Source organism: Pseudophryne corroboree, chromosome 2, assembly GCF_028390025.1.
Source record: "Pseudophryne corroboree isolate aPseCor3 chromosome 2, aPseCor3.hap2, whole genome shotgun sequence".
NCBI classification, from domain to species: Eukaryota; Metazoa; Chordata; class Amphibia; order Anura; family Myobatrachidae; genus Pseudophryne; species Pseudophryne corroboree.
In genome coordinates, this window is record NC_086445.1 from 847,355,506 (window position 1) to 847,376,693 (window position 21,188).

The window sequence follows — 21,188 nt, forward strand, 5'->3', positions numbered from 1 at the left end:
AAATCCCTGCTCCTACACCAGCCGGTGCTGATCCAGTCAGACAACATCACGGCAGTCGCCCATGTGAATCGACAGGGCGGCACAAGAAGCAGGATGGCAATGGCAGAAGCCACAAGAATTCTCCGATGGGCGGAAAATCATGTACTAGCACTGTCAGCAGTGTTCATCCCGGGAGTGGACAACTGGGAAGCAGACTTTCTCAGCAGGCACGACCTCCACCCGGGAGAGTGGGGACTTCATCCAGAAGTCTTCCAAATGATTGTAAATCAGTGGGGTCGTCCACAGGTGGACATGATGGCATCCCGCCTAAACAAAAAACTAGAGAGGTATTGCGCCAGGTCAAGAGACCCTCAGGCGATAGCTGTGGACGCTCTAGTGACACCGTGGGTGTACCAGTCAGTTTATGTGTTCCCTCCTCTACCTCTCATACCGAAGGTATTGAGAATAATAAGAAAGCGAGGAGTAAACACAATTCTCGTGGTTCCGGATTGGCCAAGAAGAGCGTGGTACCCGGAACTTCAAGAGATGATCTCAGAGGACCCGTGGTCTCTGCCGCTCAGACAAGACCTGCTACAGCAGGGGCCCTGTCTGTTCCAAGACTTACCGCGGCTGCGTTTGACGGCATGGTGGTTGAACGCCGGATCCTGAAGGAAAAGGGCATTCCGGAGGAAGTCATTCCTACGCTTATTAAAGCTAGGAAAGAGGTTACAGCAAATCATTATCACCGCATATGGCGGAAGTATGTTGCATGGTGTGAGGCCGAAAAGGCCCCCACAGAGGAATTTCAACTAGGTCGAATTCTGCATTTCCTGCAAGCAGGAGTTAATATGGGCCTAAAATTGGGCTCCATTAAGGTACAGATCTCGGCTCTGTCGATTTTCTTTCAAAAAGAACTAGCTTCAGTACCTGAAGTTCAGACATTTGTTAAAGGAGTGCTGCATATTCAGCCCCCGTTTGTGCCCCCTGTGGCACCTTGGGATCTCAACGTGGTGTTGAGTTTCTTAAAATCACATTGGTTTGAGCCACTAAAAACCGTGGATCTGAAATATCTCATGTGGAAGGTGGTCATGTTATTGGCCTTGGCTTCTACCAGGCGAGTATCAGAATTGGCGGCTTTGTCTTGTAAAAAGCCCTTATCTGATTTTCCATATGGATAGGGCAGAATTGAGGACTCATCCCCAGTTTCTCCCTAAGGTGGTGTCAGCGTTTCACCTGAACCAGCCTATTGTGGTGCCTGCGGCTACTAGGGACTTGGAGGACTCCAAGTTGCTAGACGTTGTCAGGGCCCTGAAAATATATGTTTCCAGGACGGCTGGAGTCAGAAAATCTGACTCGCTGTTTATCCTGTATGCACCCAACAAGCTGGGTGCTCCTGCTTCTAAGCAGACTATTGCTCGCTGGATTTGTAGTACAATTCAGCTTGCACATTCTGTGGCAGGCCTGCCACAGCCAAAATCTGTAAATGCCCATTCCACAAGGAAGGTGGGCTCATCTTGGGCGGCTGCCCGAGAGGTCTCGGCTTTACAACTTTGCCGAGCAGCTACTTGGTCAGGGGGAAACACGTTTGCAAAATTCTACAAATTTGATACCCTGGCTGAGGAGGACCTGGAGTTCTCTCATTCGGTGCTGCAGAGTCATCCGCACTCTCCCGCCCGTTTGGGAGCTTTGGTATAATCCCCATGGTCCTTTCGGAGTTCCCAGCATCCACTAGGACGTCAGAGAAAATAAGAATTTACTCACCGGTAATTCTATTTCTCGTAGTCCGTAGTGGATGCTGGGCGCCCATCCCAAGTGCGGTTTATCTGCAATACTTGTACATAGTTATTGTTAACTAAATCGGGTTATTGTTGAGCCATCTGTTGAGAGGCTCAGTTGTTTCATACTGTTAACTGGGTTTCATATCACGAGTTGTACGGTGTGATTGGTGTGGCTGGTATGAGTCTTACCCGGGATTCAAAATCCTTCCTTATTATGTACGCTCGTCCGGGCACAGTGTCCTAACTGAGGCTTGGAGGAGGGTCATAGTGGGAGGAGCCAGTGCACACCAGGTAGTCCTAAATCTTTCTAGAGTGCCCAGCCTCCTTCGGAGCCCGCTATTCCCCATGGTCCTTTCGGAGTTCCCAGCATCCACTACGGACTACGAGAAATAGAATTACCGGTGAGTAAATTCTTATTTTTTCCTTTTTTTACCTTCTCATACTTAACGATCCACGTGGACTATGATTGGAACGGTAATCTGTGCCGAGTGAAGCGATAGCGGAGCACCTTGCCCCATGCGAGGGGACATGGCACACTAATTGGGGTTCCCGGTCACTCTACAAAGAAATTGACACCTTAAAAACTCATGTCGACCTGTCGACCTAGTTACTGTCGACCAATAGTGGTCGACATAGACTCTGTCGACCTAGTTACTATCTACCTTCCATACCACACCCATTTCAAGTGACTTAAGGGCAGGAAAGCAATGCAACAGAGCAATGAGAAAGGCAAGTCAGATGCTTGGTTGCATAGGGAGAGGAATCAGTAGCAGGAAAAAAGAAGTAATAATGCCACTGTATAGGTCATTGGTACGGCCTCATCGGGAATTCTGTGTCCAGTTCTGGAGACCATATCCCCAGAAGGATATAAATACATTAGAGAGCGTACAAAGAAGGGCAACTAAAATAGTGCATGGCTTACATCACAAAACTTACCCGGAAAGGCTAAAAGGTCTTAACATGTAAAGTTTGGAGCAGAGAAGGGAACGGGGGGACATGGGGGGATAGAAACTTTCAAATATACTAAGGGTTTTAACGAAGTTAAGCAGAGACATTCTTCAAAGGAAGAGAAGTATTATAACTCAAGGACATACACTGAAAATGGAAGGCGGCAGGTTCAGAGGTGGTAGAGGCTAAGTCAGTAGAGCAATTTAAACATGCACGGGATAAGTACAGGTTGAGTATCCCTTATCCAAAATGCTTGGGACCCGAGGTATTTTGGATATGGGATTTTTCCGTATTTTGGAATAATTGCATACCATAATGATATATCATGGTGATGGGACCTAAATCTAAGCACAGAATGCATTTATGTTACATATACACCTTATACACACAATCTGAATGCAATTTTAGCCAATATTTTTTATAACTTTGTGCATTAAACAAAGTGTGTGTACATTCACACAATTCATTTATGTTCCATATACACCTTATACACACAGCCTGAAGGTCATTTAATACAATATTTTTAATAACTGTGTGTATTAAACAAAGTTTGTGCACATTGAGCCATCAAAAAACAAAGGTTTCACTATCTCACTCTCACACAAAAAAGTCCGTAATTCGGAATATTCCGTATTTCGGAATATTTGGATATGGGATACTCAACCTGTATATGACTATCTTTACAAAGAACAAAGGTTCATAAGGCTTTGAGATTGCCTAAAGAATTAAAAAAAGGGACCGACTAGTTGGGCCAAGTAGGTCTTATCTGCCATCAAATTCTACATTTCTATTTAAATGTATTCACCTATTCAATGATGTTTCCATCTAGTTTTAGTTGCACAGGCATAGTTCCAGTAAAAATGTACTATTTATTTCCACATTTATTTGTAAGCCAAGCTTTGCTCCATTTGTGTGGCGCTTATTTAGGACGTTTTGGGCACCCTGCATGTTTTCAGCAAGGAAGACTATATCATTGGCCTAGACTAGATCTGTGAGGGCTGTACGTTTGCCAGTAACTGTGCCCATTTCATTTAGAGAAGCATTTCTGAGAATCCAGTCCATAGCTATGTTGAAGAGATTGAGCTATACTATACAATCTTGCTTGACACCAGTTGAGATTGTGAATGGTTGGGATAGTTGGCTTGCATATTTAACTACCACTGCATTACCTGTTCGCTGTTGCTAACAGGGATCTGTTTTCCTGCTGCTCAGTGTGGAGTTTCCTAGGCACATTACAACATGGCTAAAAAGGCATTTCTCTTTATTGTGGATTTAATTACTATCTCTGTAAAGGCTACTGAGGGGAATGTAGTGAGGGTTACAGATGTGAAGGTTACCAAGGAGAATGTGGAGAGTGTAGGAGAATGTGGGGGATTTATACAGTATGTTTTATGTGGAGAATTTGTTTAATGGTGTTGCTTTTGTCTTTGAAATATGTGGCAAAATAATGGGCTGGGAATTATAAGAATTAGTGGGCCATAACCTATAGTTATTGAAGATTGTTGGGTTCATACGCATGGGGCTGCCATTGTGCTACAAATCACTATTTATTAAAGGAGTAATCCCCAATTCTGTCCAGTTTCACACTTTGCAGGCAATTACATAAAAAATACTGATCCTGGTTATAGAAATTTTGAGGAAAGCCGGGTAGTACAGTGTATTTCCCTTCAGACATCAATGGGACGTGTTTTGTGCTGTGCCATATTTGGGTAACGTAACCTATAAAGAAGTAGATTGCACAATTAGATAAAAACAATATAACACTTGACTATTCCTGTCATTTTACTTTGCTATAGCTTTTTCTGTTTTGATATAAAGTCATAGCATACTATATAAACGTTCAAATTTTTTTCTTCATAGGAAAAGGAGAAGCTAGTTCATGAGACCAGAAAGAGATTTACACAAGAATATTTACAAGGTGTGTATGTACATTATGTTTGTATGATAAACAGATTACTGCATATTACAATGTAATGCTACAATGAGAAATTGATGCTTACGCCAAGCTCCCCATATAGGCTACAGGAATCGGTACAGTTACATGGAGATGGAAATATTGGGGCTGGTTTTTTCCTAGTGTTCCAAGTTTTAAAGTACTGTACCTGTCCCACATTGTACCAGGGGGATTGGTGTGGGATCGGCCCCACAGCAGCACTGACAGCTGGAATTAGTTACTGAGGTCGGAAAGGCAACTAAATGAGCTTTAGTTCTGCACTGTTGTGTACTACTGGCGGAAAAGTAAGAAATGTGCAGGGAATGTGTTGGTACGGGAAAGTATGGGGGTATGTTAATGCACAGGTTCTCAAACTCGGTCCTCAGGACCCCACACGGTGCATGTTTTGCAGGTCTCCTCACAGAATCACAAGTGACATAATTAGCTTCACCTGTGGACCTTTTAAAATGTGTCAGTGCGTAATTAATATACCTGTGCACTTGCTGAGTTACCTGCAAAACATGCACTGTGTGGGGTCCTGAGGACCGAGTTTGAGAACCACTGTGTTAATGTGATGCTACGAGAGGGAGGGGAGGAATAACTATTACTACAGAGGTGAGTAATGGGATATTACAGGGTAAGGGTCTGGATCAATCACTCCATAGGAAGAACCCTGCTTCCTTGCATTGGTGCACACTCTTCTGTCCCCATGGGGCCTTTATAGGTATGTGATAACTACATGGGGGTGTGAGTTTTACACATTTCACATGTTTAAGCAAGCTAGATTTTATTGTAGCATTTTAAAATGACTCTTTCTTGAACCAATAACATTGTGCACCCTTGATCTACACCAAGACTGGGCAAATCATAGATGCCAGATTTAACATTTGTTTCTCTATCGTCCTAGTGGATGCTGGGGTTCCTGAAAGGACCATGGGGAATAGCGGCTCCGCAGGAGACAGGGCACAAAAAGTAAAGCTTTTCCAGATCAGGTGGTGTGCACTGGCTCCTCCCCCTATGACCCTCCTCCAGACTCCAGTTAGATTTTTGTGCCCGGCCGAGAAGGGTGCAATTCTAGGTGGCTCTCATAAAGAGCTGCTTAGAGAAAGTTTAGCTTAGGTTTTTTATTTTACAGTGATTCCTGCTGGCAACAGGATCACTGCAACGAGGGACAGAGGGGAGAAGAAGTGAACTCACCTGCGTGCAGGATGGATTGGCTTCTTGGCTACTGGACATCAGCTCCAGAGGGACGATCACAGGTACAGCCTGGATGGTCACCGGAGCCGCGCCGCCGGCCCCCTTGCAGATGCTGAAGTAAGAAGAGGTCCAGAATCGGCGGCTGAAGACTCCTGCAGTCTTCTAAAGGTAGCGCACAGCACTGCAGCTGTGCGCCATTTTCCTCTCGGCACACTTCACACGCAGTCACTGAGGGTGCAGGGCGCTGGGGGGGGGCGCCCTGGGAGGCAAATGAAAACCTATTAAAAGGCTAAAAATACCTCACATATAGCCCCCAGAGGCTATATGGAGATATTTAACCCCTGCCTGTATTCACAAAATAGCGGGAGACGAGCCCGCCGAAAAAGGGGCGGGGCCTATCTCCTCAGCACACGGCGCCATTTCCTCTCACAGTTCCGCTGGTCAGGACGGCTCCCAGGTCTCTCCCCTGCACTGCACTACAGAAACAGGGTAAAACAGAGAGGGGGGGGCAAATTTAATGGCAATATCTTGATATATATAAAGCAGCTATAAGGGAGCACTTATTATAAGGCTATCCCTGTCATATATAGCGCTTTTTGGTGTGTGCTGGCAGACTCTCCCTCTGTCTCCCCAAAGGGCTAGTGGGTCCTGTCTTCGTTTAGAGCATTCCCTGTGTGTCTGCTGTGTGTCGGTACGTGTGTGTCGACATGTATGAGGACGATATTGGTGTGGAGGCGGAGCAATTGCCAAATATGGGGATGTCACCTCCTAGGGGGTCGACACCAGAATGGATGCCTTTATTTGTGGAATTACGGGATAGCGTCAACTCGCTTAAGCAGTCGTTTGACGACATGAGGCGGCCGGACAATCAATTAGTGCCTGTCCAGGCGCCTCAAACACCGTCAGGGGCTGTAAAACGACCCAGACACAGGCACTGATTCCAGTGGTGACGGTGACCAATCAACCGTATTTTCCAGTAGGGCCACACGTTATATGATTTTGGCAATGAAGGAGGCGTTACATTTAGCTGATACTACAGGTACCACTAAACAGGGTATTATGTGGGGTGTGAAAAAACTACCTATAGTTTTTCCTGAATCAGAAGAATTAAATGACGTGTGTGATGAAGCGTGGGTTGCCCCTGATAAAAAGCTGATAATTTCAAAGAAATTATTGGCATTATACCCTTTCCCGCCAGAGGTTAGGGAGCGCTGGGAAACACCTCCTAGGGTGGACAAGGCGCTAACACGCTTATCAAAACAAGTGGCGTTACCTTCTCCTGAGACGGCCGCACTTAAAGATCCATCAGATAGGAGGATGGAAAATATCCAAAAAAGTATATACACACAGGCAGGTGTTATACTACGACCAGCTATAGCGTCTGCCTGGATGTGCAGTGCTGGGGTAGTTTGGTCAGAGTCCCTGATTGAAAATATTGATACCCTGGACAGGGACAATATTTTACTGTCGTTAGAACAAATAAAGGATGCATTTCTTTATATGCGTGATGCACAGAGGGATATCTGCACACTGGCATCACGGGTAAGTGCTATGTCCATTTCGGCCAGAAGAGCTTTATGGACGCGACAGTGGACAGGCGATGCGGATTCAAAACGGCATATGGAAGTTTTGCCGTATAAAGGGGAGGAGTTATTTGGAGTCGGTCTATCAGATTTGGTGGCCACGGCTACAGCCGGGAAATCCACCTTTCTACCTCAAGTCACTCCCCAACAGAAAAAGGCACCGACTTTTCAACCGCAGCCCTTTCGTTCCTTTAAAAATAAGAGAGCAAAGGGCTATTCATATCTGCCACGAGGCAGAGGTCGAGGGAAGAAACAGCAACAGGCAGCTCCTTCCCAGGAACAGAAGCCCTCCCCGGCTTCTACAAAAGCCTCAGCATGACGCTGGGGCTTCTCAAGCGGACTCGGGGACGGTGGGAGGTCGTCTCAAAAATTACAGCGCGCAGTGGGCTCACTCGCAGGTAGATCCCTGGATCCTGCAGATAATATCTCAGGGGTACAGGTTGGAATTAGAGACAGATCCACCTCGCCGTTTCCTGAAGTCTGCTTTACCAACGTCCCCTTCCGAAAGGGAGACGGTTTTGGAAGCCATTCACAAGCTGTACTCTCAGCAGGTGATAGTCAAGGTACCTCTTCTACAACAAGGGAAGGGGTATTATTCCACTCTATTTGTGGTACCGAAGCCGGATGGCTCGGTAAGGCCTATTCTAAATCTGAAGTCCTTGAACCTGTACATAAAGAAGTTCAAGTTCAAGATGGAGTCACTCAGAGCAGTGATAGCGAACCTGGAAGAAGGGGACTTTATGGTATCCTTGGACATCAAGGATGCGTATCTCCACGTTCCAATTTACCCCTCACACCAGGGGTACCTCAGGTTCGTTGTACAAAACTGTCACTATCAGTTTCAGACGCTGCCGTTTGGTTTGTCCACGGCACCTCGGATCTTTACAAAGGTAATGGCCGAGATGATGATTCTTCTTCGAAGAAAAGGCGTATTAATTATCCCATACTTGGACGATCTCCTAATAAGGGCAAGGTCCAGAGAACAGCTAGAGATGGGATTAGCAATATCTCAAGAGGTGCTAAAGCAGCACGGATGGATTCTGAATATTCCAAAATCCCAATTAATGCCGACAACTCGTCTGCTGTTCCTAGGGATGATTCTGGACACGGTTCAGAAAAAGGTTTTTCTTCCCGAGGAAAAAGCCAAGGAGTTATCCGACCTGGTCAGGAATCTCCTAAAACCAGGAAAGGTGTCTGTACATCAATGCACAAGAGTCCTGGGAAAAATGGTGGCTTCTTACGAAGCAATTCCATTCGGCAGATTCCATGCAAGAATTTTCCAAAGGGATCTGTTGGACAAATGGTCAGGGTCGCATCTTCAGATGCACCTGCGGATAACCCTGTCTCCAAGGACAAGGGTATCTCTTCTGTGGTGGTTGCAGAGGGCTCATCTATTGGAGGGCCGCAGATTCGGCATACAGGATTGGATCCTGGTGACCACGGACGCCAGCCTGAGAGGCTGGGGAGCAGTCACACAAGGAAGAAACTTCCAGGGAGTGTGGTCGAGCCTGGAAAAGTCTCTTCACATAAACATTCTGGAACTAAGAGCAATCTACAATGCTCTAAGCCAGGCGGAACCTCTGCTTCAAGGAAGACCGGTGTTGATCCAGTCGGAAAACATCACGGCAGTCGCCCATGTAAACAGACAGGGCGGCACAAGAAGCAGGAGTGCAATGGCAGAAGCTGCCAGGATCCTTCGCTGGGCGGAGAATCACGTGATAGCACTGTCAGCAGTGTTCATCCCGGGAGTGGACAACTGGGAAGCAGACTTCCTCAGCAGACACGATCTTCACCCGGGAGAGTGGGGACTTCATCCAGAAGTTTTCCACATGCTAATAAACCGTTGGGAAAGACCAATGGTGGACATGATGGCGTCTCGCCTCAACAAAAAACTGGACAGGTATTGCGCCAGGTCACGAGATCCGCAGGCAATAGCTGTGGACGCGCTGGTAACACCTTGGGTGTACCAGTCGGTGTATGTGTTTCCTCCTCTGCCTCTCATACCAAAGGTATTGAGAATCATAAGGCAAAGCGGAGTAAGAACGATACTAGTGGCTCCGGATTGGCCAAGAAGGTCTTGGTACCCGGAACTTCAAGAGATGGTCACGGACGATCCGTGGCCTCTACCTCTAAGACAGGACCTGCTTCAGCAGGGACCGTGTCTATTCCAAGACTTACCGCGGCTGCGTTTGACGGCATGGCGGTTGAACGCCAGATCCTAAAAGGGAAAGGCATTCCAGAAGAAGTCATTCCTACCTTGATTAAGGCAAGAAAGGAAGTCACCGCGAAGCATTATCACCGCATTTGGCGGAAATATGTTGCGTGGTGCGAGGATCGGAGTGCTCCGACGGAGGAATTTCAACTGGGTCGTTTCCTACATTTCCTGCAATCAGGATTGTCTATGGGTCTCAAATTGGGATCTATTAAGGTTCAAATTTCGGCCCTGTCAATATTCTTCCAAAAAGAATTGGCCTCAGTTCCTGAGGTCCAGACTTTTGTAAAGGGAGTACTGCATATACAGCCTCCTGTGGTGCCTCCGGTGGCACCGTGGGATCTAAATGTAGTTTTAGATTTCCTCAAATCCCATTGGTTTGAACCACTAAAAGATGTGGATTTGAAATATCTCACATGGAAAGTGACTATGTTACTGGCCCTGGCGTCCGCCAGGAGAGTATCTGAACTGGCGGCTTTATCTTATAAAAGCCCTTATTTAATTTTCTCTATCGTCCTAAGTGGATGCTGGGGTTCCTGAAAGGACCATGGGGAATAGCGGCTCCGCAGGAGACAGGGCACAAAAAAGTAAAGCTTTACTAGGTCAGGTGGTGTGCACTGGCTCCTCCCCCTATGACCCTCCTCCAGACTCCAGTTAGATTTTGTGCCCGAACGAGAAGGGTGCAATCTAGGTGGCTCTCCTAAAGAGCTGCTTAGAGAAAGTTTAGTTTAGGTTTTTTTCTTTACAGTGAGTCCTGCTGGCAACAGGATCACTGCAACGTGGGACTTAGGGGGAAAGTAGTAAACTCACCTGCATGCAGAGTGGATTTGCTGCTTGGCTACTGGACACCATTAGCTCCAGAGGGATCGAACACAGGCCCAGCCGTGGAGTCCGGTCCCGGAGCCGCGCCGCCGACCCCCTTGCAGATGCTGAAGCGTGAAGAGGTCCGGAAACCGGCGGCTGAAGACTCCTCAGTCTTCATAAGGTAGCGCACAGCACTGCAGCTGTGCGCCATTTTCCTCTCAGCACACTTCACTGGGCAGTCACTGAGGGTGCAGAGCGCTGGGGGGGGGCGCTCTGAGAGGCAAATATAAACCTTATACAAGGCTAAAAATACCTCACATATAGCCCATAGGGGCTATATGGAGATATTTAACCCCTGCCTGACTGGAAAAATAGCGGGAGAAGAACCCGCCGAAAAAGGGGCGGGGCCTATCTCCTCAGCACACGGCGCCATTTTCTGTCACAGCTCGGCTGGTCAGAACGGCTCCCAGGTCTCTCCCCTGCACTGCACTACAGAAACAGGGTAAAACAGAGAGGGGGGGCACATTAATGGCTATATATATATATATTAAAGCAGCTATAAGGGAGCACTTAATATAAGGATATCCCTTGTATATATAGCGCTTTGTGGTGTGTGCTGGCAGACTCTCCCTCTGTCTCCCCAAAAGGGCTAGTGGGTCCTGTCTTCATTAGAGCATTCCCTGTGAGTTTGCGGTGTGTGTCGGTACGTGGTGTCGACATGTATGAGGACGATATTGGTGTGGAGGCGGAGCAATTGCCAAATATGCAGATGTCACCCCCCAGGGGGTCGACACCAGAATGGATGCCTTTATTTGTGGAATTACGTGATGGTTTATCTTCCCTTAAACAGTCAGTTGAGGACATGAGGCGGCCGGACAATCAATTAATGCCTGTCCAGGCGCCTCAAACACCGTCAGGGGCTGTAAAACGCCCTTTGCCTCAGTCGGTCGACACAGACCCAGACACGGGCACTGATTCCAGTGACGACGGTAGAAATTCAAACGTATTTTCCAGTAGGGCCACACGTTATATGATTTTGGCAATGAAGGAGACGTTACATTTAGCTGATACTACAGATACCGTAAAACAGGGTATTATGTATGGTGTGAAAAAACTACAAACAGTTTTTCCTGAATCAGAAGAATTAAATGACGTGTGTGATGAAGCGTGGGTTGCTCCTGATAAAAAGTTGATAATTTCAAAAAAGTTATTGGCATTATACCCTTTCCCGCCAGAGGTTAGGGCGCGCTGGGAAACACCCCCTAAGGTGGACAAGGCGCGCACACGCTTATCTAAACAAGTGGCGTTACCCTCTCCTGAGACGGCCGCACTTAAGGATCCATCAGATAGAAAGATGGAAGTTATTCAAAAGAATATATACACACATGCAGGTGTTATACTACGACCAGCTATAGCAACTGCCTGGATGTGCAGTGCTGGAGTAGTTTGGTCAGAATCCCTGATTGAAAATATTGATACCCTAGATAGGGACAATGTTTTACTGTCGTTAGAACAAATAAAGGATGCATTTATCTATATGCGTGATGCACAGAGGGATATTTGCACACTGGCATCTCGGGTGAGTGCTATGTCCATTTCAGCCAGAAGAGCCTTATGGACACGACAGTGGACAGGCGATGCGGATTCAAAACGTCACATGGAGGTTTTGCCGTATAAAGGGGAGGAGTTATTTGGAGTTGGTCTATCAGACTTGGTGGCCACGGCTACTGCCGGGAAATCCACTTTTTTACCTCAAGTCACTCCCCAACAGAGAAAGGCACCGACCTTTCAACCGCAGCCTTTTCGCTCCTACAAAAATAAGAGAGCAAAGGGTTTGTCGTACCTGCCACGAGGCAGAGGAAGAGGGAAGAGACACCAACAGGCAGCTCCTTCCCAGGAACAGAAGCCCTCCCCGGCTCCTGCAAAAACCTCAGCATGACGCTGGGGCCTCTCAAGCGGACTCGGGGACAGTGGGCGGCCGTCTCAAAAATTACAGCGCGCAGTGGGCTCACTCGCAGGTAGACCCCTGGATCCTGCAGATAATATCTCAGGGGTACAGGTTGGAATTAGAGACGGATCCTCCTCATCGTTTCCTGAAGTCTGCTTTACCAACCGTCTCTTCCGAAAGGGAGAGGGTGTTGGAAGCCATTCACAAGCTGTACGCTCAGCAGGTGATAGTCAAAGTACCCCTATTACAACAAGGAAAGGGGTATTATTCCACTCTATTTGTGGTACCGAAGCCGGATGGCTCGGTAAGGCCTATTCTAAATCTGAAGTCCTTGAACCTCTACATAAAAAAGTTCAAGTTCAAGATGGAGTCACTCAGAGCAGTGATAGCGAACCTGGAAGAAGGGGACTTTATGGTATCCTTGGACATCAAGGATGCGTATCTACACGTTCCGATTTACCCCGCACACCAGGGGTACCTCAGGTTCATTGTTCAAAACTGTCACTATCAGTTTCAGACGCTGCCGTTCGGATTGTCCACGGCGCCTCGGGTCTTTACCAAGGTAATGGCCGAGATGATGATTCTTCTTCGAAGAAAAGGCGTATTAGTTATCCCATACTTGGACGATCTCCTAATAAGGGCAAGGTCCAGAGAACAGCTGGAGACAGCTTTAGCACTATCTCAAGAGGTGCTAAGACAACACGGGTGGATTCTGAATATTCCAAAATCCCATTTAATCCCGACAACTCGTCTGCTGTTCCTAGGAATGATTCTGGACACGGTTCAGAAAAAGGTTTTCCTTCCAGAGGAAAAAGCCAAGGAGTTATCCGATCTGGTCAGGAACCTCCTAAAACCAGGAAAGGTGTCAGTACATCAATGCACAAGAGTCCTGGGAAAAATGGTGGCTTCTTACGAAGCAATTCCATTCGGCAGATTCCATGCAAGAATATTCCAAAGGGATCTGTTGGACAAATGGTCAGGGTCGCATCTGCAGATGCACCTGCGAATAACCCTGTCACCAAAGACAAGGGTGTCACTTCTGTGGTGGTTGCAGAAGGCTCACCTATTAGAAGGCCGCAGATTCGGCATTCAGGATTGGATCCTGGTGACCACGGACGCCAGCCTGAGAGGCTGGGGAGCAGTCACACAAGGAAGAAACTTCCAGGGAGTATGGACGAGTCTGGAAAAGTCTCTTCACATAAACATTCTGGAACTAAGAGCAATCTACAATGCTCTAAGCCAGGCGGAACTTCTCCTGAAAGGAAAGCCGGTGTTGATTCAGTCGGACAACATCACGGCGGTCGCCCATGTAAACAGGCAGGGCGGCACAAGAAGCAGGAGTGCAATGGCAGAAGCTGCCAAGATTCTTCGCTGGGCGGAGAATCACGTGATAGCACTGTCAGCAGTGTTCATCCCGGGCGTGGACAACTGGGAAGCAGACTTCCTCAGCAGACACGATCTTCATCCGGGAGAGTGGGGTCTACATCCAGAAGTCTTCAACATGTTAATAGACCGTTGGGAAAGACCAATTGTAGACATGATGGCGTCTCGCCTCAACAAGAAACTGGACAAATATTGCGCCAGGTCAAGAGATCCACAGGCAATAGCTGTGGACGCACTGGTAACTCTTTGGGTGTACCAGTCAGTGTATGTGTTTCCTCCTCTGCCGCTCATACCAAAGGTATTGAAGATCATACGGCAAAGAAGAGTAAGAACAATACTAGTGGTTCCGGATTGGCCGAGAAGGACTTGGTATCCGGAACTTCAAGAGATGCTCACGGACGAACCGTGGCCTCTACCTCTGAGAAGGGACCTGCTACAGCAGGGTCCCTGTCTTTTTCAAGACTTACCGCGGCTGCGTTTGACGGCATGGCGGTTGAACGCCAGATCCTAAAAGGGAAAGGCATTCCAGAAGAAGTCATTCCTACCTTGATTAAGGCACGGAAGGAAGTCACCGTGAAACATTATCACCGCATTTGGCGAAAATATGTAGCGTGGTGCGAGGATCGGAGTGTTCCGACGGAGGAATTCCAACTGGGTCGTTTCCTACATTTCCTGCAATCAGGATTATCTATGGGTCTCAAATTGGGATCCATTAAGGTTCAAATTTCGGCCCTGTCAATATTCTTCCAAAAAGAATTGGCCTCTGTCCCTGAGGTCCAGACTTTTGTCAAGGGAGTACTGCATATACAGCCTCCTGTGGTGCCTCCGGTGGCACCGTGGGATCTAAATGTAGTTTTAGATTTCCTCAAATCCCATTGGTTTGAACCATTGAAAAAGGTGGATTTGAAATATCTCACATTGAAAGTGACTATGTTACTAGCCCTGGCCTCTGCCAGGAGAGTATCTGAATTGGCGGCTTTATCTTATAAAAGTCCTTATCTAATCTTCCATTCGGATAGGGCAGAACTGCGGACTCGTCCGCATTTTCTCCCTAAAGTGGTATCAGCATTTCATCTGAACCAACCTATTGTGGTGCCTGCGGCCACTAGCGACTTGGAGGACTCCAAGTTGTTGGACGTTGTCAGAACCTTAAAAATATACATTTCAAGGACGGCTGGAGTCAGAAAATCTGACTCGCTGTTTATATTGTATGCACCCAACAAGTTGGGCGCACCTGCTTCTAAGCAGTCGATTGCTCGTTGGATTTGTAACACAATTCAACTTGCACATTCTGTGGCAGGCCTGCCACAGCCTAAAACTGTAAAAGCCCACTCCACAAGGAAGGTGGGCTCATCTTGGGCGGCTGCCCGAGGGGTCTCGGCATTACAACTCTGCCGAGCAGCTACGTGGTCGGGGGAGAACACGTTTGTAAAATTTTACAAATTTGATACCCTGGCAAAGGAGGACCTGGAGTTCTCTCATTCGGTGCTGCAGAGTCATCCGCACTCTCCCGCCCGTTTGGGAGCTTTGGTATAATCCCCATGGTCCTTTCAGGAACCCCAGCATCCACTTAGGACGATAGAGAAAATAAGAATTTACTTACCGATAATTCTATTTCTCGGAGTCCGTAGTGGATGCTGGGCGCCCATCCCAAGTGCGGATTATCTGCAATACTTGTACATAGTTATTGTTAACTAATTCGGGTTATTGTTAAGGAGCCATCTTTAAGAGGCCCTTTCTGTTGTCATACTGTTAACTGGGTTTAGATCACAAGTTGTACGGTGTGATTGGTGTGGCTGGTATGAGTCTTACCCGGGATTCAAAATGCCTCCCTTATTGTGTATGCTCGTCCGGGCACAGTACCTAACTGGAGTCTGGAGGAGGGTCATAGGGGGAGGAGCCAGTGCACACCACCTGACCTAGTAAAGCTTTACTTTTTTGTGCCCTGTCTCCTGCGGAGCCGCTATTCCCCATGGTCCTTTCAGGAACCCCAGCATCCACTACGGACTCCGAGAAATAGAATTATCGGTAAGTAAATTCTTATTTTCCATTCGGATAGGGCAGAGCTGCGGACGCGTCCGCATTTTCTCCCTAAGGTGGTATCAGCGTTTCACCTGAACCAGCCTATTGTAGTGCCTGCGGCTACAAGCGACTTGGAGGACTCCAAGTTGTTGGACGTTGTCAGAGCTTTAAAAATATACATTTCAAGGACGGCTGGAGTCAGAAAATCTGACTCGCTGTTTATACTGTATGCACCCAACAAGTTGGGTGCGCCTGCTTCTAAGCAGTCGATTGCTCGTTGGATTTGTAACACAATTCAACTTGCACATTCTGTGGCAGGCCTGCCACAGCCTAAATCTGTTAAGGCCCATTCCACAAGGAAGGTGGGCTCATCTTAGGCGGCTGCCCGAGGGGTCTCGGCATTACAACTCTGCCGAGCAGCTACGTGGTCAGGGGAGAACACGTTTGTAAAATTCTACAAATTTGATACCCTGGCAAAGGATGACCTGGAGTTCTCTCATTCGGTGCTGCAGAGTCATCCGCACTCTCCCGCCCGTTTGGGAGCTTTGGTATAATCCCCATGGTCCTTTCAGGAACCCCAGCATCCACTAGGACGATAGAGAAAATAAGAATTTACTTACCGATAATTCTATTTCTCGGAGTCCGTAGTGGATGCTGGGCGCCCATCCCAAGTGCGGATTATCTGCAATACTTGTACATAGTTATTGTTAACTAATTCGGGTTATTGTTTAGGGAGCCATCTTTCAGAGGCTCCTCTGTTATCATACTGTTAACTGGGTTTAGATCACAAGTTGTACGGTGTGATTGGTGTGGCTGGTATGAGTCTTACCCGGGATTCAAAATCCTCCCTTATTGTGTACGCTCGTCCGGGCACAGTACCTAACTGGAGTCTGGAGGAGGGTCATAGGGGGAGGAGCCAGTGCACACCACCTGATCTGGAAAAGCTTTACTTTTTGTGCCCTGTCTCCTGCGGAGCCGCTATTCCCCATGGTCCTTTCAGGAACCCCAGCATCCACTACGGACTCCGAGAAATAGAATTATCGGTAAGTAAATTCTTATTTTCTCTAGCATCCATAAGGGATATTGGGGAGACTTAGTACGATGGGGTATAGACGGGGTCCAAAGGAGCCGGTGCACTTTAAATGTCTTCACTGGATGTGCCGGCTCCTCCCCTCTATGCCCCCTCCCACAGGCCGTTTAGAAAAAAGTGCTCTTAGGAGAGTATGCACATCTCTGCAGCTCCAGAGAGTTTTCTTCAATATTATTTTCGGCATGCATTTTGGGCAACAGCATGCCTGCACTGTGGGAGGTTAGGGGGGGGACACCGGCCTTGCGAGGTGCAGAGCCGCTTCCCTGCTGCAGGACCACCATCGTGAGAGGTTGTTTGTTCAGCGGGACACTGCGCCTTGGCTGTCGCAATCGCAGTACGCCACACACCCCTAACATATGCCTGAAGGTGACGTCTGTGGTGAGTTCAAAATGTGGCTGAACGCGGGCACAGCATACGGGACTTTCCCGGGGGGGGGGACCCGCTAGAGGCCCCCGTATAAACTGGCTCAAGATGGCTTGTAAGGAGACTTTACCAGTATAAAAATCACTGTAGCTCTGGTGCCATTGGGGGCGTGGAGCTACCTCAGAGCGGGACCAGAGGCATTTTGGCACCTTCCTCTGCTTAATGCAGCAGCAAGCAGCACACACAGCTCCTCCTGTAATATTATTAGCCGACAGCCTCACTGGGACTGTGCAGCTAGGGGTGTGCTGGTGGTGTCTTTCTCTGTGTGTCTCCTCTCTCAGTAAGGGCAGGCTTGATCAATATTACTGTCTGTGTGTAAACATGGGTAAACACAAACTATGCAATGTATGCCACACCAGATTCTCTCCCTTATCTACTGATTCTGTTTCATGTGAACAATGCAGCCAACCTTCACAAATCAGTGAAAGGGCTCTTAAAACTGGGTAGGGGCTCTTAAAACTATGATGTCTGATATGTCATCACAACTGTCTGCTAATGTTCAGAAAACTCATCTACTACAACAGACTGTTGAAGATTTAGCTGCTAGGTCAGATGTTACACAGCCCTCCATCTCTCATGCAGGTCCACAGAATCGTGGTTTACCTGCCCAACTCTCTGATTCAGATGAGGATATACAGGAGGATGGGGAGGACTTAGATCCCATTAGTGGGGATTCTGATTCTGCTCAGGGTATTGAATTCCTCATTCTGGCTATGCGGGATATGTTAAAGCTCCCTCTAGGGGACGCTGCGTCACAGCAGTCGTTCTTCTTTACACAAAACTAGCCTAATGTTACTTTCCCTGATTCTGCAGAGTTAGATGACCTGTTCAAGTTGGCATGGAAAAATCCAGACAAAAAATTCCAAGTGTCAAAAAAATGTATTTGGCACTTTCCCGTTTGCTCCTGAACGTAGGAAATTCTGGGAAGAACCCCCGGGGTTGACGTATCAGTCTCTCGACTGTCCAAAAAGGTGGTGCTGCCTGCCCCGGGCTCCTTTACCATGAAGGATCCTGGGGACAGAAAGATAGAGACTACACTCAAATCTATTTACATTGCAGCAGGTGTATCGCAGAGGCCGGTCGTAGCAGGTTGCTGGATGACCCATGCCATTCATATGTGGGCTACTCAAATTCAGGGGGGCCTCTCCAGGGATATGCCTCTGGTCACTATGGTAACTCTTCTTAAGCACATTCAGGACACTACACGCTTCCTTTGTGACTCGCTTAAGGAGATGGGGAATATTAATGCTAGGACATCTGCCATGGCAGTGTCGGCGCGCAGGGCTTTGTGGTTGCGTCAGTGGATAGCGAACGCAGAATCAAAGTGCAGTGTGGAATCCCTCCCCTTTTTGGGGGAATGGCTCTTTGGGGTTGAGTTGGATACGTGGATTTCCAAAGTCACTGCCGGGAAATCCAAGTTTCTTCCCTCTGGGGCCCCGCCGGCTAGGCGTTCCTACCCGGGGCCATCTGTTCAGTCCTTTTGGTCTGACAGATTTCGATCTAGGGCCAGAGGTGCCTCCAATGCGAATAGAGGCACCAGAGGTAAGTCAAAAAGACCTGCCACCACCGGTTTTCAGGAACAGCACCAGTTCTGCTTCCACTAAGCCCTCAGCATGACTGTGCCCACCCACCCCAAGGAAATCTCGAGGTGGGAGCTTGACTGCGTCACTTAAGCCGCATCTGGGAAGGCTCCTGCCAGGATAACTGGGTAAGGGAACTCATTTCTCAGGGCTACAAGCTGGAGTTCGACGGTGCTCCTCCCCAACGATTTTTCAAATCAAGCTTGCCAGCTTTGGAGGATACGCAAATTACGTTGCAACACGCCATCCGAAAGTTGGTCCAGTCCCACTACATTGTTCCAGTACCGATACCACAACGAGGCAGGGGTTATTACTCCAACCTGTTTGTGGTACCAAAGCCGGACGGCTCAGTAAGGCCCATTTTGAGTCTAAAGTCCTTCAACCCTTACCTAAAGGTTTTCAAGTTCAAAATGGAATCCCTGAGGGCAGTGATTGTGGGCCTGGAAGAACAGGAATTCCTGGTTTCATTGGATATCAAGGACGCCTACCTTCATATTCCAAATTGGCCACCTCATCGAGCTTATCGCATGGTGCTCCGACCTACTCGAGTATCCATCCATCTATCTTTGCATCAGATTGTTGGGGAAGATGGTTGCCCCATACGATCCAATATGGGAGGTTCCATGCCAGAACATTTCAATTGGATCTCCTGAGCAAGTGGTCTGGATCTCATCTACAGATGCACCAGATGATTTGGCTGTCACCTCAGGCCAGGATTTCCCTCCTGTGGTGGCTGCAGTCCTCCAACCTACTGGAAGGCCGGAGTTTTGGGATTCAGGATTGGACCCTCCTTACAACAGATGCGAGAATGGGGTGCTTTCAACCAAGGTGCACAGTTCTAGGGCAGGTGGTCAGCCCACAAAGCCCTCCTCCTGATCAACATTCTGGAACTTCAGGCAGTCTACAATGCTCTGCTTCAGGCCTCTCCTCTGCTCACGGATCATGCGATTCAGGTTCAATCGGACAACGCCACAGCAGTGGCGTACACCAATTGGCAAGGAGGGACAAAAAAGCAGAGCCTGCATGCGAGAGGTGTCAAAGATACTCTTCTGGCCAGAAAGAAATGCAAGAACAATGTCGGCAATCTTCATTCCGAGTGTGGACATCTGGGAAGCAGACTTCCTGAGTCGTCACGGTCTCCACCATCAGGTGTTCCAACAGATCATCCACCGGTGGGGCTGCCCGCAGATAGACATGATGGTTTCTTTTCTCAACAAGAAGCTTCAATAGTATTGCTCACGAACCAGGGACCCTCAGGCGAGGGCAGTGGATGCACTGACGTCACCTTGTCCTTACCGGCTGGTCTATCTGTTTCCTCCGATTCCTTTGTTCCCAAGGCTGCTCAAGCGAATCAGAAATCAAGGAGTCCAGGCAATTCTGATTGCCTAGGAGGGCGTGGTACTTCTGGACATGTCTGTCGAAGACCCTTGGCCTCTACCACTAAGAAACGATCTTCTTCAACAGGGACCGTTCGTCTACCCGGACTTACTACAACTTTGTTTAACGGCATGAAGTTGAGCGGAACATCCTAGCTCATAAAGGCCTTTCTAAAAAGGTTATTGCTACCATGTTTCAGGCCAGGAAACCTGTGACGTTGAAACACTATCATCATACCTGGAGAAGATATGTCTCTTGGTGCGAGGAACGCATGTATCCACCTGCAGAGTTCCACTTGGGATGTTTCTTGCGTTTCCTGCAGGCTGATGTTGATAAGGGCTTGCGTCTGGGTTCCATTAAGGTCCAGATTTCAGCTCTCTCCATTTTCTTCCAGAGGAAATTGGCAGTGTTGCCAGAAGTTCAGACCTTCTTGCAAGAGGTTCTCCACATACAACCTCCTTTTGTGCCGCCTACGGCACCCTGGGATTTGAATGTGGTGTTGGAATTTCTACAGTCCTCCTGGTTTGAGCCTCTGATGACTGTAGAAGATAAGTACCTCACGTGTAAGACAGTGATGTTACTGGCCCTGGCTTCTGCTAGACCTGTCTCAGAATTAGGAGCCTTATCGTGTAAAAGCTCATACTTGGTCTTTTACGAGGACAGAGCGGAGCTCAAGACAAGGCAGCAGTTCCTGCCGAAGGTTGTCTCTGTGTTTCACCTGAATCAACCTATTGTGGTTCCGTCCAGTTGTGACGCTTCTGCTCCTCCGCAGGCATTGGGTGCTGTGCGAGCCTTGAAGATCTATGTCAAGCGAATGGCTCGTATCAGAAAGACTGATTCCTTGTTCGTTCTCTGTGATGCGCAGAAAAATGGTTGTCCTGCTTCAAAACAGTCCATTGCTCGTTGGCTTAGGCTTACTATCCAACAGGCC

General features: G+C 48.0%; 1 protein-coding gene across 1 annotated transcript in view; it reads left to right on the forward strand.

Annotated features, from left to right (window-relative positions):
* Positions 1-21,188, forward strand: part of MOSPD2 (motile sperm domain containing 2) — a 200,850-nt gene that overhangs the window by 67,664 nt on the left and 111,998 nt on the right. Inside the window, exon 2 of the mRNA XM_063955784.1 lies at positions 4,566-4,623. Within this exon, the coding sequence (XP_063811854.1) occupies positions 4,566-4,623 (58 nt within the window). The remainder of the gene's footprint in view (positions 1-4,565; positions 4,624-21,188) is intronic.